This window comes from Penicillium hordei (assembly GCF_028827395.1).
Source record: "Penicillium hordei strain IBT 12815 chromosome Unknown utg000006l_segment0_segment0, whole genome shotgun sequence".
Taxonomy (NCBI): domain Eukaryota; kingdom Fungi; phylum Ascomycota; class Eurotiomycetes; order Eurotiales; family Aspergillaceae; genus Penicillium; species Penicillium hordei.
The window spans coordinates 855,770-882,123 of record NW_026623147.1 but is presented as its reverse complement, the minus strand read 5'-3'; the positions used below and the strand labels follow the sequence as shown (position 1 = coordinate 882,123).

Genomic DNA, 26,354 nt, shown 5'->3' with positions numbered 1-26,354 from the left:
CGCGACATCAGGTTCCAGTACCAGAGCTCAGACTAATTTGACATCTCGGAGCCTAAACCGATACCGAGCTGGTGCCTCACCTTTCCAACTAGTCATCCAAGCCGTCTGGTACTCTGCCTCAACGGCTATGGCAATATACCCAGCTCCTGGGAACACAACTTGACTTCCTAATTTGGGCCTATGGCTTCCGCTGTAGAGCTATTGTTGTGATAATGGGGATTGTTTGCTGTGCGATTGGGAGCATGACGTGGCTCAGAGTACCTAGCTTGGATTTCAGATCCGCTCCAGCTGGCTGATTCGGTCTCTATAGACACTTTGTCGCTTTCTGTGTAGATGATATAGAGATCTATGGGTTCATCGTCCCATTTCCAGATGTTTTCATTTGCCTGCTTTTGCTTCTGCTCCTGTTTTTTCTCTATCGAGAATCAAAACTCAGTTCTATCTTCAATTTCTCGGCCGTAGTTCCACGCAAGAATTGACTTACCTCGGTATATCCGTTGGGCCAGCCTGTTTTGCAGTCGGCGGCGTTCTGTTGGAGTGGAGGAATCCAAATAAATCTCCATGAGTTGCAACTGACCCAAGTCCATGATAAATTCCAGCTCCAACGCGTGCTCCGCTTTTGTGACAATAATTGAGGTTAAGGGGGGTTACAATGACTTCGTGGGCAATGGCAAGAGACATTCACGACGTTGAGCTACTTATCACAAATCCGATATTGATCCGCTACCTCACAATCTAAGCCATTCTCCGTAACTCACTGGTTCTCAATAGTTTCTTTCTTTCGTAATTCAATTTCAGAATGAGGACAACGTCCATGGATTCCTATTGGCAGTTTAGCTTGGCTGTTCCTGGGTGTCTAATACTCCGTGCTTATGGTTAACGTCACTGTTCCCTCAAATACGAGGTCCGTGTGTTCCCTAACACCCCCTGCCATCCCCCTATGTTCTATCTACTTGAAAGTCTTCTCGGTCTACTGTCATTCAAAGGTGCTTTGGGCTAATGAAGTATTCGTCCCATTCCTGAGTGATCAAAGTTGTAAAGTGGTAGATTCAAAATGTTCCAATCAGGTTGAGTTCCTTAAGTATGGGGGGAAGGGGGCTCAGGGCACCTAGGTATCTAGATTTCATTCAATCTTCTCAACCACGCTGCAATTATAATTATATCCATGGATAAAGCGGACAAAGCTGAGTTCTAAGGTTATTTTCTCTCTTCTTTTCCCACCTTAATTGTTATTGCTAAAGATTTTAGCGTATTTCGAGTATTAGAAAGGGTAGTAGTTGCAGGGGTTCAAACTCAGGAAGTCTTTTAATGGGGCGAAGGGGCATAGCGCTCATTTTGATGGCTTGGTGCTTTATTTTGGCCTAGAATCTACTGTCAGAATGGGATATGGTCTAGTGGTAGAATTGGCCGTATTTTTTCCCACATCTACCTTAATTTAGACCGCTTCTAGGCCGCTCTACAACAGTGCCAAGCGCCCAATACACCTCCGTGCATTGGTACGCCTCGGAAGATATATATAGTGTGAAGGAATTTTAATCCATTTAAGAAGGCTTTAGTAAGGAAATTAAATAACTATACTAAAGAAAGAAAGGACATAGGACATACTATCGTTCTATATATAACTTCGTATATAGTATCGTTTAAATATTCTTCTTCCATATTGTCGAGAATTAGTACGGAATAGATTGAGACATTGCCCATCCCTAGGCACGAGGAGGTGGGCATTTTGAAATTAGAGGCCCTTATTAAAATTAATGTAATAATTACCCGATTAGTAGTTAACTAGTTAGACAATATTACGTACATAATCAGCTCTTGGCAGTCTCCACCCTGCCAAGACTGTCCACAAATGTCTTGGCGACACTAAAAATATCTCCACTTTAATGGGTGGGCATTGTCACAGTCAAGTCCTAGTAATGAACTAAATAAGCTAGATTTACATTGAATATTTGTACTCTTTCTCTTACTTTATCTAATTGGAGGGCTAGTATTTTTTATAGGATACTGTTCGAGGTCAGGTCACGAGATCTCAGTACACTTAGTCTCGCATACTAGATAGTTCTCTTCCTTTCCTTAACGCAATTCAGAGATTTCTAGTGTACTCCTATCTTTATAGCAGTTCTACTGGCGTCATCTCTAACAGATACCTACAAGGTACCTAAGTAACTTTTATATAGGCAAGTCATACAAAGGATACATAATTTCTAGATCTAGTATTCAATGTAAATCTGGCGTCTTTCTCGGTCTATTAAAATGAAGCTTTTTATACTAAACACAAAGTGTACTTCAAACCACCCTATAAAGTGGAGATATATGATTTTATATGGTATAAAAGGTTTTATTCTCCCTCTCCTGCCTGCCGCTATCAGAACCAGGGTACTTCGCTTATTAAGGGGCTGTAATCAAAGGTTATTCATAGTTAGTTAGATGCTTTTTTTTACCACTGTGAATACATCACAAAAGAACATTTACAAGGCCGCCTAAGCGGCGAACTATTCTTACAGTGCCTATGACCGTTCCAAGCGCCCGATACCATCCATAGTTACCTGGCATTGAGTGCTTTTCAGCCAGGCCAGAGTAAGGCATTCAGCATCAATTATGACATGCGAACCGCCCACGGTCCACGCCCAGGCGGGTCTGGAAGCTTACCTAAGATATTTACATCTCCTGGGCTTCATACTTAATTTATGGATATGTTTATCATTTTCTCTTCGTTCTTCATTCCTGTGCTCTTGTAGCACTGTCACAGATTGGTCGGTCATCAAATAAATGCGAACGTAACCCGTGATGTGGCCATACTTGAGCAGTTAAAAATAGACAGCTACTTCAGCCCCTCCAGGGCTGCAGTGCAAGGCGCAGCAAGTGCGAATCATGTGCGACGAAAAGGCACCTTCAGGCATGGCCAAGTGATTACAGGGGACTCTAAATAAACGTATCGCAATGGGGTTTTCTCCTTGGCAATATGTTCCATCCCAGCTTTTTATTCCAATCTTATATTCGTTCTCCATATATTCGCTTTGATCTAATACGCCAGACGTTGGATTAGATCGCGTCAGCAAAAGACCTCGGCCTCCTTTAGCGCATAGCTAGAATGAGGTTTCTATCGCGACGACAGGTTCCAGCCAAAAACCAGGATAATTCAAAAACCTTCCCGTCTGGTATCAAACTGTTCTACGCCCCAGATAACGGAGATATCGAGTACGTACATTCTTGAATCCGAAAAAGAAGCCCCTAATATTCTCTTTTAGCATTATATTTATCCACGGTCTTACCGGCGATCGCGATGCGACGTGGACTGCCAGTGACGCGACCGATCCCTGGCCCAAAACCCTCCTACCACCTATAATTCCGACAGCCCGCATCCTTACCTTCGGATACGATGCAAATGTTGCCGACTGGAAAGGAGTTGTGTCGCAGAGTCGTATCGCCAACCACGCGGGGAATCTGCTAACCTCTCTCTCAACGTACCGAGAGAACGACGACACGGTAGGACGTCCAGTTCTGCAGATACGGCAGCATCCTGACACATGCAGAATGAACGACCAATTATATTTGTCTGCCATAGCTTAGGAGGGTTGGTCTGCGAGGATGTAAGATGGATACCCCACTTTGATTGCGTGAGCTGCTCTAACACCCCAGAGAGGCCTTGCTCGCATCGAACCAACGCCCCGAGCGGCACCTCCGTAATATCCTCCATTCCACCCGCGGTATTATCTTTCTCGGCACACCGCATCATGGATCTGGCCTTGCTAGATGGGCGGAGGCCTTATCCCGATCCATCGGCCTCGTGAAAAAGACAAATTCCAAAATAGTCGGTGTGCTCAACCGCGATTCCGAGGTGCTTGCCCGGATTCAAGACAGCTTTCACACGATGGTCAAGGCACGAAGCTCACAAAAGCTACCGCCGATTGAGATTACTTGCTTCTACGAGGAAATGCCTTTGCCGGGCATTGGTTTAGTGGGTTAAGCAGATCCAGGATCCTTTCTGAATACTAACGACGAGGCAATAGGTTGTACCACAGGATTCAGCAATCCTGCCAGGCTACATCCCCATCGGAATCCACGGCAACCATATAGATATGACTAAGTTCACTGGTTCGACTGACCCTGGACTTTTGGCTGTTTGTGGAGAGATGAGACGGTGGATTAAAGACCTAAAGACAGGTAACAAGTACCACACGAATCAGCTACTGCTGGACTCTACTCTAGATGAGGACCCAGGTCAAGCCAAGCAGTATAGTGAGAACAATCCTCAGTACAATAGCCTCGGGGGCATGCGGAAAATCGAAGCCGGTTCTTACCATGAGGTCAATGGTAATCAGCATCAGCAATTCGGTACAGTCCCCCCGAAGAGTCTACTGATGGAAGCGCGGGATAGATAATTTGACCTAAGCGAAGATTAACGTGGAGAATAGTACACAATCATTTTGAAGCTAAGAACATCGCGAAGTGTTCGTCTTGTCTACCCCAGGAAATTCCTAGTATCTAATATTTTTCTTAAGCCTATCATATAATCCCCTTCCCCCGAAACGATGATATAGTCGACCGCACCGCTATCATCGCCAAGGTCAACGCCTTCTTTCAGTCCACTGAATCCCATAGCGCTGCCCTTTGGGGTCTCGGCGGATCCGGGTAAGGTTAATTATGCTCGCATAGATAGGCTAGCTAATGGTCGAAGGAAAACTCAGGTAGCGCTCGAACTCGCCTGGCGCCAAAGCCAAAGCAAGGATCCTGCGTGTTCCGTATTTTGGGTCCATGCTGATAACCAGGCGACGTTCGCACAGGACTACAAGGCTATCGCGGGCAAGCTAGGCCTCCCAGACGACCTCGACGGCGAAAAGCTTCTCACGGCAGTGCGTGACCGTATCGAGAGCCAGCCACGTTGGCTGCTTGTTCTCGATAATGCCGACGATCTAGCAGTCTTCGGTGTCAGCCGGGCAGTGAGTTCGGTGGATAAACCCCCAAGCCTAGACAGCTATGTACCAAAAGGAGCTAGCGGAAAGGTGCTGTGGACGAGCCGGGATAAACAGATCGTTGGTACCCTTGTCGGTGCGCAGTGTGGTATTCAGGTCGGCCGTATGAGTACTGATGAGGCGATCCGTCTCCTTGGGAAATTGAAGAACGGCAAATACGAAGTAAGCAGTGCAGAGGAGAGCGATACAAGAAAATTGCTTGAAGAGCTCCAGTGGCTACCACTAGCCATATCGCAGGCCGGTGCGTTTATGAGGCGAAGATCAATGCCAGTAGGGCAATATCTATCTCGACTATTAGCAGGACAGGATCGATGGCGAGTCCTTAAAGCGGAGCAGTTCGATCGGCACCGACGGCGTGATGTTCCGAACAGTGTTTTAGAGACGTGGAGCATATCCGTCGAGCACATCCGGGAAGAAGACGAAATGGCGTATAGGATCCTCCAGGTCATTGCGTACGTCAACAACCAAAACATCCCGATTGAGCTTATGGCGGCAGTGGATACGCTAGGCAACGAGAGACAGGAGCCTTGGTCCCTTGAGAGCCAAGATAAGTTCATGGAATCTATCACGCGGCTAAGAGAATTTTCATTTCTCAGTATACGTGAGGAAGAAGGGGTTGTGCCGCAGTACGAGATACATAAGCTTGTGCAAGAGGCTACACGATACGGGCTCAGTGTGAGGAGCACGGAAGATGCGGCATACTTCTCGAATGTGGCGCTACAGGTTGTGACAAGGCTTTTTCCTCAGTCAAAGCCGGAGACGTGGCGGGAATGCGAGAAGTACGTTACCCATGCGGTGGAATTGGGTAAGTGGGCGGAGGTTTGTAAGAGGGGCATAGAGGTATCGGATCTTTTGGCCCGGGTTTCGGACTATTTCTACGACCGTGGTAGGTGGATAGATAAGCAGCCGGTCGATGAGAGGACGTACGAACTGCGACAGCAGGTGCTCGGCGAGAAACATCCCGACACAATCCAGAGTTTAGCGAACCTTGCAAGCACCTACTACGCACAGGGCCGGTATAGGGAGGCGGAGCCGATGGATATCAAGGCCATAAAGCTACAGCGGCAGGTTCTCGGCGAGAAACATCCCGACACAATCCAGAGTTTAGCAAACCTTGCGGTCACCTACCACGCACAGGGCCGGTATAAGGAGGCTGAGCCGATGGAGGTCAAGGTCTTGAAGCTACGGCAGCAGGTGCTCGGCGAGAAACATCCCGACACAATCCAGAGTTTAGCAAACCTTGCGGGCACCTATCACGCACAGGGCCGGTATAAGGAGGCTGAGCCGATGGAGGTCAAGGCCTTGAAGCTACGGCAGCAGGTGCTCGGCGAGAAACATCCCGACACAATCCGGAGTTTAGCAAACCTTGCGGGCACCTATCACGCACAGGGCCGGTATAAGGAGGCTGAGCCGATGGAGGTCAAGGCCTTGAAGCTACGGCAGCAGGTGCTCGGCGAGAAACATCCCGACACAATCCGGAGTTTAGCAAACCTTGCGAGCACCTACCGCGCACAGGGCCGGTATAGGGAGGCTGAGCCGATGGAGGTTAAGGCCTTGAAGCTATACCAGGAGGTGCTCGGCGAGAAACATCCCGACACAATCTGGAGTTTAGCAAACCTTGCGGGCACCTACCACGCACAGGGCCGGTATAGGGAGGCTAAGACGATGGAGGTTAAGGCCTTGAAGCTATACCAGGAGGTGCTCGGCGAGAAACATCCCGACACAATCCTGATTTTAGGAAACCTTGCGGGCACCTACCACGCACAGGGCCGGTATAGGGAGGCTAAGACGATGCAGGCCCGGGCCTCGGAGCTACAAGAGCAGGTCAAAGCCTCGGAGTTGCGGGGGCAGGTTCTCGGCGACGAAGATCCCGATACAATTTAGAGCACTTTTGCGACTTAGGAAGCCAGACTGTACGATATATGCTACTCGAATGCCAGGTGTTTGATAATTGAAGAAGAAGATGGTCGACCAACTGGATGGATGTGGTGGATCAATGGCCTCAGGGGACGATGAGATGCGTGTCGGATTTCATGGCAGTCAGTGAACTCCATTGTCATGGGAATGGAGAGTAATATAAATGCGACTGTTAGTGAGGACGGTACTCAAACAAAACGAATCACCAATCAGGTCATAGACAAGCCAGAGACTGAGGAAGAACCGCACAGAGAATGACCACCGGGCCTATGCCATCCTCCTCAACGTTAGTACCAAGCGACCAGTGGACAAGAACCGCAGTCGATATCAACAGCGAGGAGGAGGATGATGATGTGCCATGGTGAGTTCAAAACCCGGATGTGTTCAGTTCCCAGACTTGGAAGAAATTGGCGCAGGTGCGTGCAGAAGATGATCCTAGTAGTGTGGGACTTTAGTGATGCGAGAAATCAGGAGGGAACGAGCAGGGCTTTGAGGATGTGGAGTCGACGGTGATGTAGAGGGGAGCATTGCATAGTGCGGTGATGCCAATCCAGAGAGACAGTGGATAAGTTGTTGCCGCGGCGCAGCATCATGGAGACTTGCGGGCAATCCAGAAATGGTCTCTGAGGCATAGAAATCTCGGTCTGCATCTACGGTCTGCGCATGTAATAACCGTGCTTTTTTTATTTTGTGAAAAGTCCACTGTAATTGGGTTTAGCCAAAACATATTGCGTTCACCACTCGCTGTCCTCCTTACGTAGTGCGGCTTTGATTAACTTCAAATCCAGCACAGACGATGATTTTATTTCATAGAAGTGTCACGAATTACAAACATAACGCGAGATGTATTATATTTCGTTTCGCTATAGCGATGAGTGCCTGTCGTTAGAATCTAGTGGTGGCATTGCAGCCAGTGGTTTGGTAAAGAGTTGCCCTCTATTATTCTCGAAAAGTGAGTTATGGACAAACAAATTATATTTGGTACACTACATGGTGACCGCTTGGAACTCGGTACAAGAATAGTCGGCCACTTATGTGGCCTTTTCATGTCTTCTTGGGGTTTTTTTCGGATGCTCTTTTTAAACGTCTTTGTAGGTGTATAGGTGCTGCTCCATGTTCCGGCTTCCGCAGTTTCTAGTCGCTCATTATCATCGTGAATGGCGCCAAAGGTCGTGGAGTGGCAGATTCCGAGGTCAGTTTTCGAGGTTCGCTCGTTTGTGGGTTTGGCTGTATACTTCTGTATAGCGGTCAAAAGAATTCTGCAAATTCTAGTCAAAATCCTAAAAAAGGAGTATGCATTGAGACTATCCACGAGCCAGTCCCGTGCGGTTGGGTGTAAGGGTTTAACGTATTGAATAGTACTTGCAAAAGCCAACCCCAAGCCCTAGTTTAGGGAATCACAACACCTACTCCTACTCCTTCCCCCTCTTCCTATAAATCCTCCGCATCACTATTCACCATTGCGACATAAGCAGTTAGCATTTTTGTGACGCTAGGTCGGCCATTTATAGAACACTGCACGAAGAAGTAGTTGAGGAACAAAGAGAAGGCCCGAACCTGGTGGAAAGATTTCATTAAAAAAAGAAGAGACACCTATGGAAAACACCACTTCTGGAAGAAGTTAAGGAGGCTTTGGACAAGCTCACTGTTCATCTGAAGAGAGTGAGGATGAACGACTGGTAGCGGATCAGGCAGCCAGGCAAAACGCCCTGGAGGACGAAGTCAAGGAGATTGGACGGCAGGTGGAGAGACTCACGGGGTACTACTACATGTAGAGAATCTATGAACTAGTATATTTTATGCACTAAATGCTAAGAAACCTTAAGAGGTCAGTTCTTTTCCTCTTCGGGCCATGTGGAGACCTCGGGGAGATTCTTTGTTCACACGTCACCTCTTGACTCTTAACATCTTCTCACTCTCCAGCTCTTCAGTTCCCTTTTTTTGAATTCAACTATACTCTACGCTTGTATTCTATAGCTACAAGCTTGCAGTTATGTTCAAAAAGAAGCCTACGGTAAATGATCTCTGCCCCGCACTACCCCTCCAAGCCTTGCTGGGTTTGCAACACTACCATTTCAAAGGACTATATGCTAAGATAGAATAGATCAAAAACCTTTCTCCACTGCGGTCTTCTGATCGTAGGAAGATTGCCGACCAAATTATCAAAGAATACCAGATCCCCGTCACCTCAAACCCCACCAAAGCAGACCCGTCCGAGCCCAGCACAGCATCTGCCCCCGCCTTAAGCCTTACATCGATCCGAAATGCCCTACTGCCCGATAACACTCAGACTGCCCGTTTTACAACCACCGCTGGTCCAGACCTTCGCGAACTTCAAGGGATCGTATATATTGGTACACATCCCGACGGCGATGAGCGGGTGCTATGGTTCAAGCTGGAACACGGTCCGGGGGCCGACAAACGATTATACCCAACTGTCTACACTTTATGGCACAATCCCAATTTAGTCCCGTTACTCTACACCCCGGAGTTTGTGATGGGAAAGCTCCATGGTGGAGCTGACTTAATGACACCGGGCCTGGCGAATGAACCTCCATTCCCCCAAAGAGCGGTCAAGGGCGCCGTTGTCGCGGTCGCAAGTGTGGACAGACACACAGTGCCACTTTTTGTAGGCATCTGTGAGATCGACGTTTCGGCATTGGGGGAGGTACAAGGCACAAAAGGCCATGCGGTCCGTGGATTGCATTGGGAGGGTGACGAACTTTGGGCGTGGAGCTCTGCGTCACTGCCTGGTCGTCAGGCTCCAGAGTACTTGCAGGGCTGGGACGAGGATGAAACTGAGGGTGTTAAGGAGCAAATAGAGGAGTTGAGAATCGAGGATGGTGGGGCTACAACCGCCTCTGGGGACATTGAAACATCAAGCAATGACCCAATCGCGTCAGAAGAGCCCGTGACCGAGGAGGAGGCACCCACAACAGAGGGTAAGCCATCCATACCTCCCTTTTTTATCAGCCAGCAGTTGGAGCCAGCAGCTGGATTTTGAAATGAAATCAACCAAGTACTGACAAATAATAGAAATTGACGAGGCATTCGTTAATGCTTTTGTCTACGCCCTCTACAAGCTCAAGCAGGATAATCCATCAGCAACGGACCATGGCCTTCCACTGCCAATCACAGCTTCGGCATTGATCGCCAACTTCACTACTCCTTATCTTCCTGTGCACACCCCCCAACAGGCTCAGCATTACAACATCAAAAAAACCAGTTGGAAAAACGTCAAAAAGTTCATGAAACATCTGGACAAATCGAAACTTGTCAAAACCAAAGAACGTAACGGCCAAGAAACCGTCATTTTGGATGTCGACTTTGGGGACCATCGTGTCGACCGATTTGTACCATACAGACTGCCTTCACCACGTGCCTTGGAGAACAGTAAGGCGGCTGCACCTGAAGGCAAGAAGTCGGCTGCGCCGGATGGCTCCGACCCTTCGGTGGGCCAGACGATTACTGTGCAAAGTCTATATCGGCCATCAGGAAAACTAGTGCCAACCATTTTCCCTGCCCTCGCCGCCAGCGACACAAGTAACTTCTACAAATACTCCGAAGTATCCAGTCACTTGGATCAATACCTTGAATCCCAAAATCCACCGATCATCTCAAAAGAAAACCGGCGCATCATAACCGTCAACCCATTCCTTGCGAACACCATCTTCAATTCATCATCAGCCGAAGATAAAGGGACACTTGCACGCGGGAAGGTCACTCGCGATGGTCTCTTTAAACGACTCATGGATGATAAAACACTGCTGTCGCCGTACCATGTGGTTTTGAAGACCGGTCAAACTATCGCTGACGTCAAGCCAAAAGCAGGCACCGCACCGAAGGTCCATGTCACCCTCGAGAAGCGGACAGGTTCTAAGACCGTTACCAAAGTCATGACTCTAGAGGTCTTTGGCGTCATTCCCAGTCTGTTGGCACAGGAGCTGCAGAAGAAGTGTGCCGGTAGCACTAGTGTCACACAGGCTACTGGTGCTCCAAAGGGGATCATGGAAGTCTTGGTTCAGGGTGACCAGCGAAAGGCCATTGAGACGGCCCTTGTTCGCCGTGGACTCAAGCCGCAAATGATCGAGGTTGTGGATAAAACCAAAAAGAAGAAATGATCGCCACGCAAAAGATCAGTTGTTCATATCACTGCTAGGTAGAGAGCACTTTTCTTGTACAAACGATAAATCAAGCATGCAGCATACTGCTAGAAATGAAGAAAGATACTCATTATGAGATTGGTTAGACTATCTTCCCAGATAACCCCAGCTCATCACCACAAACCCATCCAAATCGCAGAAACTCAGTTGTTTCCACCCAACATTAAACTAACCGTCACTGTCGCCTCAGTTTCTCGTCATGGCTCTATGTTCCATTCGTCAATTTCGATTCACTCTCCCCTCCCTGCCTTCCATTACCATTACCATTGCCATCCCTACCGACCCCCTGTGTCTCCGTAATATTCATATCACTAGTATCAACAGCCTCCCAGATATCATCTTGAAACAAATACTGCATCAAAGCCTCATCCGTGCGACGAGTCCCATCCGCCATGAGCGTATCGATTCTGTGAACCAGATCATACGTAACGAAGATCGCTCCGCCTCTCGAGTCTGCCGCCATTGCCTCTAGTCTCTGGCGCTCCTCATCTGTCAGACGACTCGCGTGGCCCGGGTTATCGGTGTAGATTTCTGTGCGTCGTGTGGTATCTGCGCGAGGTGTATTGTCTGGTCGGTGTTGTGTGGACCCGCGTATGGTGATGATAGTAGGTTCAGTGCTTGGTCTTGGGGTGGAGGTACTGCTGCTTTCAGCTTCATTGGTATCCTCCGGGGTTGACATTGTGTATCTTTGGGCGTCGGTGGCTTTCTTAGGTGAGGGTACGAGGGTGCCGAATGGCTTGGAAATAGTAGTTGCGGTTTATTTGTTAGTGTAGATGGAATTTATCATATGGCAGAGAGCGAGATCGAAGAATGACCCGAGATTTTATACAGCGCATGATTTCGTTGCTGTCCACGTGCTCCCACGCTTCCTTGTACTTCAGGACTTTGTTAGAATAGAACATGTTCCATTTGCAGAGTCGTACTACTTGAGATTACTATAGTCCAAGTGGGCTTGGGGGTTATTATTTTCTGCCAGACTAGAAACCTTACAATAAGGATATCTAAATCTGGTGGGGATAGTATGAGGGCTCTTTGTTATCAAAATATCCGTTGATTGTGCTGAACTGATCTGGTCCGTGATTCCAAATTGAGGATTACATTTGTCCTGGACTCGCACGAAACTGTCCACACATACGACGAATCGGACCCTACCTCTAGACGACGGATTGTTTCTAGGACTGAGCATTGGAAGCGATAAAAGAAAATTGGAAGAGGAAGCTGCGGGTCTGTGTGGTAGCAAAAATGCATCAAAGGTAGAGGGGAAACAAATCTTCGAGCTATTAAGAAGATTGAGACTAGGGGATCTACCAATGTTCATTACATTTAGGAGTCGAAAGCTATCGCGAAGTTCTCGCATTCAAGAGTTTATTTAATTATCCCCAGAATCATGATGGAAACTGTTTCCGAGCTACCTCTGTTACGAGCGATGTTTCGTCGAGTCATTTGGATGGTACGAGAGTCCCGATGCTCTGTTCATCGTGATGGAGCATCTTGAACTAGGCGATCCATGGCACTATTTGTATGACCGACTACCACTTCCTGCAACAGAAGGGAGATTGCTAGTCAGATCCTTGAGGGTCTTCTTATGATGCGTGAGAATGAATTTGCTCACGGGGATTTGGAGCCCGCTTTGAAGAGAGAATCTCTACAACCTTGAAGGGCACCCGCGGCTACATAGCTTCCGAGCTGTACGGATTCACCCGGAATGGCAGCCCGTATTCCAGTGATATCTGGTCTCTCGGTACGATTGTGTTGCAATTAGTCACGAAGGAACTTGTCTTCCCCTAAGACTCCTCCACTTGTCAAATATGAAAGGAAGTCTAGCCTATTATGAGCATTGATTCTCTTACAGCAGTCTCGTGCGACCTAAATTCGTGCCCTATCTATACCGAGGCTTTGGGGCTGGATACGCTGTGCGGCTTTACGTTGAATGTCTATGCGGTGTTAGTAGAGCATTAAATTACACTTTAATCTACGAGATCATAAAATTGAGCAGTCCAAAGATTCCATTCGTCAAGGTAAAGCAGGAAAAAAAGGCCAAATCCGGCCTATCGTCTCCTATATGCAAAATGCAGGGAGGAAATAGAATATAAAAAGAAATCCGTGACGCGGTGTTGTTACAATCAGTTCCAATCGAACCATCGACAAAAGGAGAGGATACCCGATCCAAGTTTCACAGATGTTCTGTAACAAGATTCACACCGAGAAGATATATAGAAATAGATGTAATGCATCCACAACTATATGTCCACCACGTGGGGCGAACTTTTCAGTGAGCCAGGGCACGGGCGTGCACCTTGCTGTCAGAGACAAGCCACTTCAGGGTCGAGCGGATAGCCTCGAGGAGCTTCTCGGCGCTCAGGGAGCTGAGGTACGAGGAGTAGTCGCCGGAGCCGGAAGATCCAGAGCTAGAGCTGGAGCCGGAGCTGGGGGCAGTGGTGGGCGCAGCGGTGGCACTGGCACTGGCGCTAGACCCGGAGTCGTCACCACCGGAGACGGGGGAGGTGCTCTGGGCAGACTGGCCACTGGCGGTGGAAGTGATGGAGACGCTGTCGGCGGGGGCGCTGGCAGTCTGTGTATCAGGCTCGTCAGTAAACTGAGGAGCAGAAGCAGTGGAAGTGGCAGTCTCAGTGACGGTGGAAGGAGCCTCAGTGGACTCGGAACCAGGCTCACTAGCGGTGGAAGCGGAGACAGAAGATGTGGGAGCAGATGAGGGAATGGGGGTGCTGCTGGGGCTGAAAGTGGGACGGGCAGTGCGGGTGCGGGTGAGGTGGCGTGAAGAGGAGCTCTGGATAGGAGAGGCACTCACGGTTGAGGCAGCAGTAGGCGCGGCAGTGGTAGCTGGGGCGGTAGTGGTCGCGGAGCCGGATGAAGAGCCGGAGGCTGCGCCAGTGTACAGAGCGGGACCGGGGATCTTGTAGGAGTCCAGCGAGGTGTAGATGCTGATCTTGATGCCGGGGTCGGTGGCCTTGTAGAGGGCAGTGCCGAGGACACCGTCAGGAGCATCGCTGCCGCCGCCGGTAACCTTCAGGTTGAGACACTGGGGGTAGTTCTGAGCACCGTTCTCCTCGCCGGCAGAGTGCAGGCCGATGATCTCGTGACGGAGAACGTAGTTGCCAGCGGCGATGGCGCTGGGGATGGTGACAGTAGCGCTGTTGTTGTTGGCAATGAGATCGTCAGTTGCCCACTTGCCGGGGACGTTGCTGTCGTCGATCAGACCGGCCTCGGCGATCTTGAAGAACTTGAGGGTGGTCTTGTCGACCTTGGAGCAGTCGCCATTGCAGTTGGCCATGTAGGTGATGACCGGGCCGTGGTGGCTCTCGGGCCACTCGGTCCACTGGAGCTCGACCTTACCACCGGCCTTGACCTCGGCGGAGATCGCACCAGGGGTGGCCTCCTTGTGGCAAATAATGTCGGGGCTAGAGTAGCCGCTGCCGTCGATGAAGCCGAGGTCGGTGGCCTTCTCGGCCCATCCAATGGTTTCGGGCGACTTGTCCATGTAGGAGTAGCTGTTCACGAGGTAGCCGCCGTAGTAAGTGCCATCAACAACAGCACCCGACACATAACCGTGGCCAGCGACCATGGCGGCCGAGCTAAGCAGGAGACCAGCAATCTTTGACATAGACATCTTGAAGTTGGATAAAAACGCACAGCGTTTGATTGGAAAAGGACCGAAGTATCAAAGGTGAGCGAAAAAAGAATGAAAAGGGGACTTCAGTCAATGAAGTCAACCCGAAAAGAGAATGAATGGTACTAGACCTTGAAATGAATGGAATGCAGAGGATAGATGAGAAAAACCAAGTGGCCTGGATGCCAGGGCCTTATATATGTACGTTCCCTCGCCGGCATCATTCCCATTTCGACCAAAGCGGCACACTCCGTTGCCAAGAAGCACGTATCACAGAGGGGATGACCCAAGTTCGACGGAGGTTTCTAGCATAGGACAGGGATTCCACTCTGTGGGTGCAGTCATAGGTGGACAATTGTGAGCGACCGAGACATCTGCATCTAGGAGGTGACAGATAGATGAAGCATGTGGTTTTCGAAGCGCCGGATACTCCCAGGGCTGCACTAGCGCGCAACCGTAATTAAGCTATGCTCCATCAGGGTCGGTGTCTCGTATTTTCTAGTTAGGGCTGTCGATCGTGGGCAGTTTGTCTGTGACAATCCGAGTTTCAACCCCTTAAAGTGAGGACATCTCCGCTCTTCCAACATTTTACGAAGCAAGTTTTTGTTCTGTTTCGGGGAAACCTCGTTAAATTCTGAAATATTCTGAAGCTTCAGGCGAACTTCAGAGAATGTGCTATCCCACAATGCCTTCTGGTAGGTCTAGTATCTACTACTATGTTGTATGCTGAAACAGGTATGGTGGGAACAGAAATAATGTACATGGCCAACTTCAACGGCTTTTTTTTTTTCTTTTAATCCAACCCGCTTCATTTGAACAATGTTCCAGGCTTTGAGATAGCCATTGTTTGCCCCTTCGAACGCCAGGGGTCGTTACTCCATAAAGCCTCTGCGCTTAGAGAAATTCTGAAACGCTCCGCCTGCATGTCCGTCTCCTGCATGATACGGTCCAGCTGTCCACCAAAATCTTGGAACGGTCCGTGTCCAGCGCTTCTGTCAGATCTAAATTGCAATATGAATTGCAAAAGCACCAAATCTACAAGAAAGTTGTGAAGTAGTTCAAGCCACATGAAAAATCACGTTATTCCAGAGTTGACGTTTCTCACCGGACCATTCTCCTTTTCTCAATTAGCTTGATCGGACTTTTGACCAATCTCATTGACCTCGGCGAACATTTCTCAAATTGATTGAACCGTGAGCCTGGTTATTAGCGGGAAGTTTCGATGTGAGTCTAGATCAACACTAGCCAGTTTCAGCTATGTGAGTGATTGTCCGCGAGGAACTAGATCCCCATAAATGCAGGTCCGTTCATTTTCTAGGGCAGATATCTATGGCTGATAAAATTCCGATAGACAGTCAATCGGTTCCACGGTGTATACTTGAAGAAGACAGACTATCCACTGTGCATGGAGGCTCTAGTTCGTAGGAAGCTCACCAACGCTTCGAAGTGTTGGTGGGGTGCACTAGCAAATTGTGAATATCAGGTATCTTTTGTATGGCAACTACATACAAAAGGTACACATGCACAACATACGCATAACATCGATTTTTCTCAACTTTCAAACTAGCCCTGGAGGTAAAAGAGAAATTGACAAAGACAAGCGAAATTATAACGTACTTCTAGTTCAATCGATCTAAAACTAATATTATTTTAATTATATGTAGAAGTATAATGTAGAAGTGCAGGAGCATCTTAAATAGTATTACAAATATATATTCTAAAACCTGAACCAGTCTCTCGCTTCAAGTAGACTTGATAGTTCTTATCAAGGTTGATAGTAAGTAATTAAGATTTCATTTGAACTATATATATCTTCCTATATTTTTCCTAACTAGTTTGAGGGTTAAGAAAATTGAGGTTATGCAACATGTTACGTTTATGTACAAACCCTGCACATCCGCACCAAAACTGACTGATTTTGAAACCTATTCTCTCAATGAATTTATATGGCAATAATTCTTTAGATAATTTTTTAATAAAAGATCAGTATCAGATTGACAAAACATCTTTTTCTGGATGATCTAACATATGTGGCTGTTAAGTGGTAACTGATTGAAATATAAATATCAAGGTGAATCTCTATTATGTATAGTGGCTCCCATCCTAAACTCGCGATTCGGATCATTTGTCAAGTTTTGAAAATTGACCACTCTTTATCTAAAATAGTTTCTCAGATAATTTATATATAATTTACCCTAGGTTTAAAATGCTAATAAATATCAAAATAATCAAAAAATATGTTACTACATAAATTTATTAAGAAAGCAGGGTTCAAAGTTGGTCAGTTTTGGTGCGGAAATGGTGAGTGGGTAAAGACTTAATTAATAGCGCTCATGTACCTTTTATATGCAGTTGCTATACAAAAGATACCTGTTTTACAATTTGCTAGTAGTGAACCCCACCAACACAGGATTATAAATTTGTCATGTTGAGAGGTGTTCGCAGCACAGCATTGCTCAGAGTCTCTTGCCATGGCGAATCCGACGATCACAACCTTCAGGTGTATCATAGTGCCACCTGCATTGGCGTCTTGATACGATATCGCAGTAAGCAACACACCTAGGCTTGCACGGCATTAAGTGGTGTTACAACCATCATAGCGAGATTAGGACACAGCCGATAAGCGGAGTGCCACAATCTCCTTTACAAGGCATGGTGACCCGAAGTGTCTATATGCGTTTGGCACAGGCCACCGTACGTTATCCTCTTATGCATGTATGGCGTACGAAGTACCTTCTCGTCATACCAAGTATTCGGCCCCGGGTGTTAGTCCGGAGGGCGCTCCCTACTATGTAGTACTATGTAGGAGGAAATTCGGTGTCACAAAGTAAGAGGTTGGTCATACAAAGTCTTCCAAAGCTTCCAAAGACTACTCCGCAGAACAGAACCCAAACCCGATACTCAGACCCTCTCCCGCTTGTCAGACGGGAGAAGTAGGATCAACAGCAACTCAAAGCGATAGAAGATATGGGGAGGGCGGGCGTATGCCGTGTCCTGTATTTGTCACCGCTTTGTGCGGCCTGAGGTGTCTATTTTAAACACAAATATCTCTAAGGCTATGATTTGGGGGATAAACACTTCTAAAAAAACCTGTAATCATTTTCAAACCAAATAAAATTATATCACTTGAATAAATTCAATATTTCAGACATTCAGCACTACATAATTCCCAAGTAAACTCGTTGGTTACGTTTGTTGAGGTTCTGCCGGCCTAGATCGGCGCTCACAGTTTTCCCGCTCCCCTTTCCTCCAGGATAACCCGCAAGGCAGTGACTTTCCCCAACACCTTCAAATCTCACCTTTCTCAGGGCCATGGTATCGGAGACTGGTCCTGGTTTAAACCGTGACAAGACTTGATTGTCATACTTTTGGATCCCTATCTCTGAGATTCTCTCTCGACACGCGGCCGAATCGTCAAATTCAATTGTGTTGTGAAGGTGGCTGTTGACGGTTGAGATCGACTGCGACTTAAAAGAATCAAGAACGGGGGAAAAAAAAAGAACGAAGCATGGTATCAGCGCAGACACCCTTTTCGCCCTCTTTTTCCGCCCTGGATCCTATCATCATGGACGATGACATGGACTTTTTGGACCCCACAAAACTCGAGATGTCAACCGAAAATGCTGGGGGAGACTTTGACGATCTATTCGCTCGAGCCACAACTTCCCGTCCGAATGGCGCCTCGGGGCCTTCGAAGCCATACCAAGACCAAAACCTCCTGAGGCAGCCGGGTCTTGCCGCGGACTCGCCAGCCGAATCGCCAGATGATTCGGGTCGTAGTTCTTCCTCCGAATCGCCACGGAACCACCTGCGACAAACATCGATCGCCTCGACAAACTCCGCAGCGCATAGTGAGAATCCTTTAGGTTCTACTAGTTACCCGTCGGAGGATTGGATGCGCCCGGAATTATCGTCAGTTAAGGAGGAATCGCCGTTCAATATTGATCCCTCGTTTCCTATGGACGGTGGGTTCTCTATGGATCCTGATTTGGAGGTCAGCAACAAGGCAATGGACGCAGCCTTCGATTTTGAAAGTGCAGCGAGTAGCCCTAGCCCATTGAAGACGGACAATGGGTCACTCCCGAGACCCCCAAAGCGCTCGAAATCGCAGCTCTGGAGCCCTTCGAGCAATCACGCTGGGCTGGCGTCGATCGATGCTGTGCCTTCGGTAAGTCATTCGAACAGCTTCGTTGTTTCCCGCGCAATGCTAACGAATCATAGGTTCATCCCCCCGGCTCTCCGTTCTTCGCTTTTGGACTCAACGGCCAATCGCCATACTCGACCGCAATGGCTCAAGATATAGATAGAGCGGCCCCGCAATGGGGTGGGCAGTCTCCTTCGTCACTTCTAGAAGAAAGCTTCGGAGGCATCAACATGAATCGCCAATCCCCTCTTCACACCTCGCTATCACCCGCCATGAACTTCGGCTCACCAGCACCATACCAATTCCCTGTCAACTTCGCTTCCTCCCCGGCCCAACCTCAAATGAATACGCACTCTCTACAACCTGTTCTCACTGTGCATCCAACTTCTCTCAAATCCCGCGTTGAGACTCAAATTCCGATCCGATTAACCCTCTCCCCGCTACCTACCGGCGTCAAGAAACTCCGTCTTCCCTCGCACACCATCTCGAAACTCAAATTTCTTGCTCCTCCTGCCACCGAACCTACCCGCGATACCCTTCAATTGTATACAAGTCTGGTATGCACAAGTGCCATGCAAGACAGAGAAAAGATCAAGCGGGCATTTGCACGAACAAGGGGTGATCACTATCAAGCAACTTCGGATGATGAACGTCCATTAGACGGAGGTGATGTGAAAATCTGCAGTGGGTGTATACAGAGAGAACGGAAACGTGCGTCACGGAAGAAGCAAAGGAAGCCCGAGGAGGATGAATTGTTTCAAAAGGATGAAGAGAAGCGTGTCATCGTCTTCAACACCAGCGAGATCAAGGAATGGACCGAACCAGCAAAGAACTCCAGCAGCGGCTACGGCGATAGATTATCAGTCCCACCAGGATCAATGCAAGTGGAACTGCCGATGCGGATTGCATGCTATTGCCGACACCAAAATGAGAAGCTCGGATTCCAGGTTATATTCACTGTGAAGGATCACTTGGACAACGTGGTCGCGCAGGCTATCACAAATTCGATTATGATAACGGACGACCATAAGACGCAGGCTCCATCCGCGCCTGCACCGACTGGCCCTTCGCCTTCCCTCGCAGATGGGACACAAGTACCGGGTGTTGGAGTGTTTCCCTCAGGCCAAAACCCCGAGAACGGGCAAAGTTCTCTCGGTGAACCTCATTCGCCAACTGATCTGCAGGGTCTTCAACAAAGGTTCAATTCACAATATCAGCTTACGCCCAGTTCATTTGCGACACCGGGCTCAACGAATGGAGCGCATGTGTCTCAATCGTCCAGGAGCCTGTCTCGAGGAGCATCCCCATCGGATTTCCAAGGGCCACAAAGCAAACGACGCAAACACAGCAGCTCTGGAAGGCTTCCGTCGGAACTGACGATGACACGACTCGAGACACCTCAGTCATCGGCAGCGGCCATGAACAATGCTGCACAACTTGCGGCTGCTCGTGGATTCGCTTCACCAAGTGAACGGCCGTTCGTAAACCCGTCCGCCATGTCAAGTCAATATGGAAATGGTCCGCCCACTCCAAACCAGAACAATGATAACAACCCATTCTTCAACCCGACTCCCGCCCAGCGACAAAGTTTGGATAGCCTGGCCGGGGGAGCAGTGGCGTCGACGCCCAACTCCGCCCATCCAAGTCGTCCGGGGACACCGGGTGGCTCAAATCGCAACGGCTTCCATGATCCAAATATTCCAATGGGACTTGGCGCGAATTCCTCAAGCCAGGTTTGGCCTCCCCTCAACAATACTCCCAATCGATTGCCATCAGTGATTCACAAGTTGGTGCCTGCCGAGGGTTCCATCACAGGAGGTACTGAGGTTACACTGTTGGGCAGCGGATTTTATCCTGGCATGGAGGTTGTTTTCGGCGATACCTTGGCTACTACAACTACCTTCTGGGGAGACAAGTGCCTCAACTGTTTGACGCCTCCCGCTCTTCAACCAGGATTGGTGTCTGTGGTATTCAAACATGAGCACCCGACATTTGGTCAAGTCCAGCAGTCTCAACCCCTCATGCCCAAACAGCAACTGTTCTTCCGCTATGTGGATGATCGTGAGCTTCAGATGTATCGCTTGGCACTGAACATTCTTGGTCAGAAATTGGGTAGCCAAGCGGATGCGTTCCACACAGCGCAACAGATCATGGGAAGCGATCCAAACGCATTCTTCAACATGCAGGCAGACATGCAAGGTAACTCCTCTGGGGGTCAGCAACGCCAAGTACCAGGTCTTGAAAACCAAGGCAAACTCGGCGATCTCGACTCCAAGATGCTGACCTACTTGGAATTCATTGACTTGGATAACAGTCCCCGGCCACCGCGGTATAACTCTCGCAGCACGACCGGCCAGAGTCTTCTTCACTTTGCGGCATCGTTGGGACTGACGAGATTTGTTGCGGGTCTTTTGGCTCGAGGTGCAAACCCCGATGTGCAAGATAACACAGGCAATGCGCCAATGCATCTGGCCGCACTCAATGGCCATGCTCACATTGTCCACCGTTTGCGTCTGACGGGCGCCAATCCTAACACTCGTAGTGTACGAGGTTTCACTGCTGCGGACCTAGCGACAACGCTTCCCGCGCACCAAGCTGCATTGCTTCCGTCTCGACACTACCGGTCCCGCAGTGTTGGGTCCCTCACATCGCGCCGCCGGCAAAGCAGCTCGGCCTCGCTCAGCTCGATGTGGGAAGTGTCTTCCGCCTCTGGATCTCTTGGTCATGCTGTTGATGACTCAGAGGATACCGACTCAGAGAGGGAAACTACTGACGATTCCGACTCGGAGCCTCTTCAATTCAGCTCTTCTCGTCGGTCTAGTATGCACCAAGACGTCAGTCCGCCAATTATGGACAGTAGCGAGCCAACCGTCCCACCCGGAAATGCTCAAGGATTCGCCCCGCCAGCACCTCTTGTCGCGTGGCGTGACCACCTGGCTCTCCAAATCAATCAATTCCAGCAGAGCGTGGCTAATGCCTTCCCTAATCTCCCGGCTCTCCCTCCGATGCCTCCAATGCCCGCAATGCCCGCGATACCCGCGATACCCGCGATGCCTGCCCTCCAGGACTACCAAGGGCAAGGAATGATGCGCCGCATAACCAACCTCGTCCCTCACCGACCTGCTGCTCGAGATGGCTGGTGGGATTACCTGAAAGGCACCTCCGCGCCCAATCCCAACCAACCACCTTCATACGATGAGCTATTCCCACACCCGGACGCCACCGATGAGTCCGACATGAAGAAGTCCAGTCTGCTCCGTGCCGCAACAGAGGCAGCTATCGACCAACACTTCGAGGCCCAGAGCAGTGCTGCTGCGGCCGCCGCTTCGGCTTCGGCTTCGGCTTCCCTAGCTCAAGTCCAGAAGGACGATATCAAAGACATCACAATCGGGCGCAATGTCATCTCGCGCGAGCAACAAAAGCATCTTCGAGAGCAACAGGCTCGACGAATGAAGGGTCTAGGCAGCGACCGGAACCTCTACTTTATCTGGGTAAGTAAATAAAGATATCCATCTTCTTCAGTCTAGTACACAGTTAACGCCATTTCTACAGATTCCTCTTCTTATTCTCGTTATTTGCGCCTGGGGTCGAAGCTACGCTCCCGGGATTTGGCAAGGCGTCACGGACAGCTTTGAATTTGTGAAATCTCGCTATACACAGCCGGCTGTGGAACTGGGCATTTAGGATATTTTCTTTTCTTTGCTTTTCTTTTCTTTTTTCCTCTGGTCATATTTCTATGGTGTTCTTCCTGAGCGAGTGAAGCTTCCCTATTATACGACGGGCTAACTGTCGGGTTTCTTTTTTTCTTTCTTATTTTGTGCATAATGACGCGGCACGACTATCTATGTAGAATCCGCATGATTGAGTTTTACTGTCCTTCCATGTAAATTTCTAACTTGAACTTTATGCCGATTGTCTCTGAGCTGTTGCTGTTGCAGTTACATCGAGGATCGGTCCGTCACCCAGGTATGCAGTGTTATACATCCTCATGTTAGATTCACATCCAAATAGAATTCTTTAAGCATCTGTTCTCTTCCTGGGTCTCTCTTTATGCCCACTATAATGAATACCATACATGTACTAAACTACAATCAAGGACCTATACCTCTTGCAAAATTCCTCGATGGCTTCAACAAACGCATCGAGAGCCGTGGTTGACATAGCGATGTTCAAGGTGATTGTTCCTCGACTCTGCACCCAGAACCCTGCATTCACCATTTCCACCCAGAAAAGCTGCTTAAGATCCGTAGCCTCAACCGCAGCAACGTCATCTCGACAAGTGATCTGCTCCGCACGAAGTCCTGTCTCAGTGACGTGAACGCACATAAGAGAGCCCTGACCAGTAACACAGAATTTAGATCCCGCAAAGACTTGTTGCAAGCGCTGACGCAAGTCATCGCCCTGAGCATTGAACGATTGAGCAACTTCAGCCGTATACACTTCAGCGAGTCCCGCATACCCAGAGTGCAGCATCAAAGTGTTATTCTGGAACGTGCCAGAGTGTACCAAAGCCCCGGGCATGAGAGGGTTGAAAACATCCATGATATCTTGTCGGCCGCCGAAAGCACCGAATGGCAGGCCTCCGCCTAGATACTTGCCCAAAGTGATGAGATCTGGTTTGATCCCGAACAACTCTTTCAGTCCCCACGGTGCTAACCGAGATGTCATCACCTCATCCAGAATCACCAACGCGTCCGCTTTCTCACTCTCCTCGCGAATTGTTCGTAGGAACTCGGGAGATGCAGAAATGAACCCGCCAGACCCCTGGATCCCCTCCAGAATGACAGCGGCAATGTCATTGTTCTGGGAAAACGCTTCCTGAACACCTTTGGAATCGTTGTACTGCAGTAGTACCCAATCCGCCTGGTCAATGTTGTTTTCCGCGATTCTATCTCCAAAGGACAGCACACTACCATGATAGGCACCGCGGAAGACGATAACCTTACGACGGCCAGTAAATCTCCTGGCTGCAGCAAGACAGTGGATGTTGGCTTCTGTTCCGGAGTTTGTAAATCGAACCCGTTCAAGTCCAAACCTCTTACACAGCAACGAAGCATATCGCTGCTCGTAGACATTCGTCGCTCCCAGACTCAACCCGACATTCTGGATAGTATCTGTCAATACCTTTTGCAGCGTCGGGTGAGAGTGTCCATATAGACCTGCGGATAGCTCGCCGACTAGATCATAATATCTGAAATATATTGTTAGTTGAGACGTTCCTAAGGGCCGGATTAATGTATTAATATATTTACTTATTTCCGTCCTCATCCCACAATTCTGAACCTTCGCCCTTGCGCATGAAAACTGGGAACGGTGCTGTGTGCAACAACGTGCGGGTGTTTCCTCCCGGTAGGCTTTCGAGAGATAGCTTATACAGGCGTTGGGATTCAGGGTGGCGCTCGATAAACCGAGTCACGGCATCGTGAAGAGCTGAGTCCATCTTTGAAATCGGTCGTGATAATTGTTCAAGAGGTCCTCGGGATACTGTGCACGTCGGTTATATACTATGGTTATATATATGAGCGGGGAAATCCCGAGGTCTGATGCGCGTTCTAGTTTATCCAATAGTAACTTTGATAGATATGTTATCAAATCCCCTGCTATATCTTGACATATAATACTACCCCAATAGGGCAAGTCTAAGCATTTGATCTCCTTTAAGAATGAGTCAAGAGAGGGGTATATTACTAGTGAATCCTTTATTATTTCCACTAATTATCGAGACAGATCTAGATTGGAACATGTATGCACTGGAGGATGATTTACAAGGAACCCCGGAATATTGATAAATCATCAATTTTATAACTAGTTAGTTCGTTATCGAGGGACTGTGAATAATATAGAAGCATGGATCTAATTTTGCCGCCTTCGTATCTATCGCTCGCCGTAAAGGGCCCACGCAGTCCAATATTGAGATTCGATGCGAATCATGAAAAATAAGAAACGATCGCCCCTTTTTGAACAAAATCACATCTCTTGCAACATCAACCCCAGTTAAAAAGGCGTTTCCCCTTTTGCTTGGGGATAGGCGGGCCATGTCAACCTCTTCCAACATTCTGAAAATTCTCTTTCTCTATGCTGCCCAATGCCTTATACCTGCGACTCTCCTAATCGCAACCCCAAAACAATCTGTTCTTCGGTACCTGTCAATTCCATGCTCTATCTTTATTGTATATCGAGCTATACCGGTGGCCACAGTGCTAGGCCCTGGATTTGTATGGTGTGAATGCGGTCGCCTATTCATAACCATCATCTTCCAATGCCTAAACTTGCTACTCATCAACCCTAAGGATAGCAATGATTTGCCTTCTGGGGGTAACCAGAGCTTTGTGGCTCGAATTTATGCCGCGACTAAGCTCTTCACTGACCCTCGTGGGATCAACACTCCCTGGCAAATAAAAAATGCCCCTCCACAGCCAGCATATTATAAACGACGTGATATGAACACGCCTCCTCGTGGTCGCTTTTTGGTTCGCCAAACAGCCATTGTTGTTTGGCAATATCTAGTTCTGGATGTCTTTGCTACTCTTGCGTTGCAACAGGCATTGGAGCAAGAGAAAAGTGGCTTGTTGCCGCCAGTGCCTCAATGGGATATATCAACTGAACAATGGATTGAACGTATCATCTCAAACATCACGGCTGGATTTGTGGTGAGCCGAATTATCATCGATTTCCACCATCGTGTCTTTTCGATCATTCTTGTGGGACTGGGTCTCGACTCTCCTGAAAATTGTCCTCCATTGTACGGAAGGGCGCTGGATGCCGACACAGTACGGGGTTTCTGGGGGTAAGTTCATGCACGGCAAATTATGTGGAGATGGGGTATTATACTGACATCGCTCTCGTAGAAAATTCTGGCACCAATTGCTGCAAAACCCACTGACCTCTGTCAGCGCGTTCATCACTCAAAACTTATTGGGTCTAACGCCAAAGTCCTTCGTGCAGAGGTACATGAATGTTTTTGTTGTTTTCTTCTGTTCGGGCGGGCTGCATCTCGTCCTCGATATTGTGCAGGGGATCCCAACACAGGAATCCGGCGCCATGTTATTCTTCGTCACGGCCCCTCTAGGCCTCATGATCGAAGACGTCATAAGAGCACTTTGGGAATATTTTTCGAAGTGTAATGGACAAAGCCAAAATCTTCCTAAACCGCTGTGGCAAAGGGTTGTTGGTCTAACATGGTCTATGGCATGGCTGGGTGTCACCTCAACCGGGTTCTTCTATCCACAGGCTGTGAGGCCAGAGAATCAAGCCCTGGTTCCTTTTTCTGTGGCAGGACAGATTGGACTGCCTATACAGGCAGTGATTGTTTTGGTTGGTGGTGCTGTGCTAGCAAAGGTGTTTGAGGTTGAGGTGTGAGATGTGAGGTCATCGGGTATAGGTCCGGGGTCATGCTGGTATCGAGTTTCCGTTGGGTTGAGCCAGAGGTTTAGATAAGTACAAAAGTATATATTTAAATATACATACCCTCTAAATAAACATGTATATTTGTCTGAATATATAAGCCTAAGAAGAGTCAAACAAAGAAC

At 48.5% G+C, this 26,354-nt stretch overlaps 8 protein-coding genes across 8 annotated transcripts; 4 read left to right on the top strand and 4 right to left on the bottom strand.

Moving 5' to 3' along the window:
* Positions 1–27: 27 nt before the first annotated feature.
* N7537_011009 (uncharacterized protein) lies at positions 28–587 on the bottom strand (the record flags this gene model as incomplete). The annotated part of the gene is made up of 3 exons (XM_056902063.1): positions 28–190; positions 262–415; positions 485–587. The coding sequence occupies 3 exons, from the start codon at positions 585–587 to the stop codon at positions 28–30; spliced, it is 420 nt and encodes a 139-aa protein (XP_056747350.1).
* Positions 588–3,091: 2,504 nt separating this feature from the next.
* On the top strand, positions 3,092–6,857 carry N7537_011008 (alpha/beta hydrolase; the record flags this gene model as incomplete). The annotated part of the gene is made up of 7 exons (XM_056902062.1): positions 3,092–3,198; positions 3,249–3,486; positions 3,534–3,590; positions 3,644–3,958; positions 4,011–4,335; positions 4,503–4,632; positions 4,679–6,857. The coding sequence occupies 7 exons, from the start codon at positions 3,092–3,094 to the stop codon at positions 6,855–6,857; spliced, it is 3,351 nt and encodes a 1,116-aa protein (XP_056747349.1).
* A 2,026-nt stretch (positions 6,858–8,883) lies between these two features.
* N7537_011007 (putative RNA binding protein Ligatin/Tma64) lies at positions 8,884–11,011 on the top strand (the record flags this gene model as incomplete). Its single annotated transcript, XM_056902061.1, has 3 exons — positions 8,884–8,904; positions 8,995–9,832; positions 9,927–11,011. 3 exons carry the CDS (start codon positions 8,884–8,886, stop codon positions 11,009–11,011), a joined length of 1,944 nt encoding a protein of 647 aa, XP_056747348.1.
* Positions 11,012–11,258: 247 nt separating this feature from the next.
* Positions 11,259–11,732, bottom strand: N7537_011006 (uncharacterized protein; the record flags this gene model as incomplete). Its single annotated transcript, XM_056902060.1, has 1 exon — positions 11,259–11,732. One exon carries the CDS (start codon positions 11,730–11,732, stop codon positions 11,259–11,261), a length of 474 nt encoding a protein of 157 aa, XP_056747347.1.
* Positions 11,733–13,322: 1,590 nt separating this feature from the next.
* On the bottom strand, positions 13,323–14,681 carry N7537_011005 (AA9 family lytic polysaccharide monooxygenase; the record flags this gene model as incomplete). Its single annotated transcript, XM_056902059.1, has 1 exon — positions 13,323–14,681. One exon carries the CDS (start codon positions 14,679–14,681, stop codon positions 13,323–13,325), a length of 1,359 nt encoding a protein of 452 aa, XP_056747346.1.
* Positions 14,682–18,246: 3,565 nt separating this feature from the next.
* On the top strand, positions 18,247–22,509 carry N7537_011004 (putative membrane-tethered transcription factor (SPT23); the record flags this gene model as incomplete). Its single annotated transcript, XM_056902058.1, has 3 exons — positions 18,247–18,849; positions 18,903–22,316; positions 22,378–22,509. 3 exons carry the CDS (start codon positions 18,247–18,249, stop codon positions 22,507–22,509), a joined length of 4,149 nt encoding a protein of 1,382 aa, XP_056747345.1.
* Positions 22,510–22,905: 396 nt separating this feature from the next.
* Positions 22,906–24,265, bottom strand: N7537_011003 (aspartate aminotransferase family protein; the record flags this gene model as incomplete). Its single annotated transcript, XM_056902057.1, has 2 exons — positions 22,906–24,016; positions 24,078–24,265. The coding sequence occupies 2 exons, from the start codon at positions 24,263–24,265 to the stop codon at positions 22,906–22,908; spliced, it is 1,299 nt and encodes a 432-aa protein (XP_056747344.1).
* Positions 24,266–25,265: 1,000 nt separating this feature from the next.
* Positions 25,266–26,184, top strand: N7537_011002 (wax synthase family protein; the record flags this gene model as incomplete). The annotated part of the gene is made up of 2 exons (XM_056902056.1): positions 25,266–25,612; positions 25,674–26,184. 2 exons carry the CDS (start codon positions 25,266–25,268, stop codon positions 26,182–26,184), a joined length of 858 nt encoding a protein of 285 aa, XP_056747343.1.
* Positions 26,185–26,354: the final 170 nt, after the last annotated feature.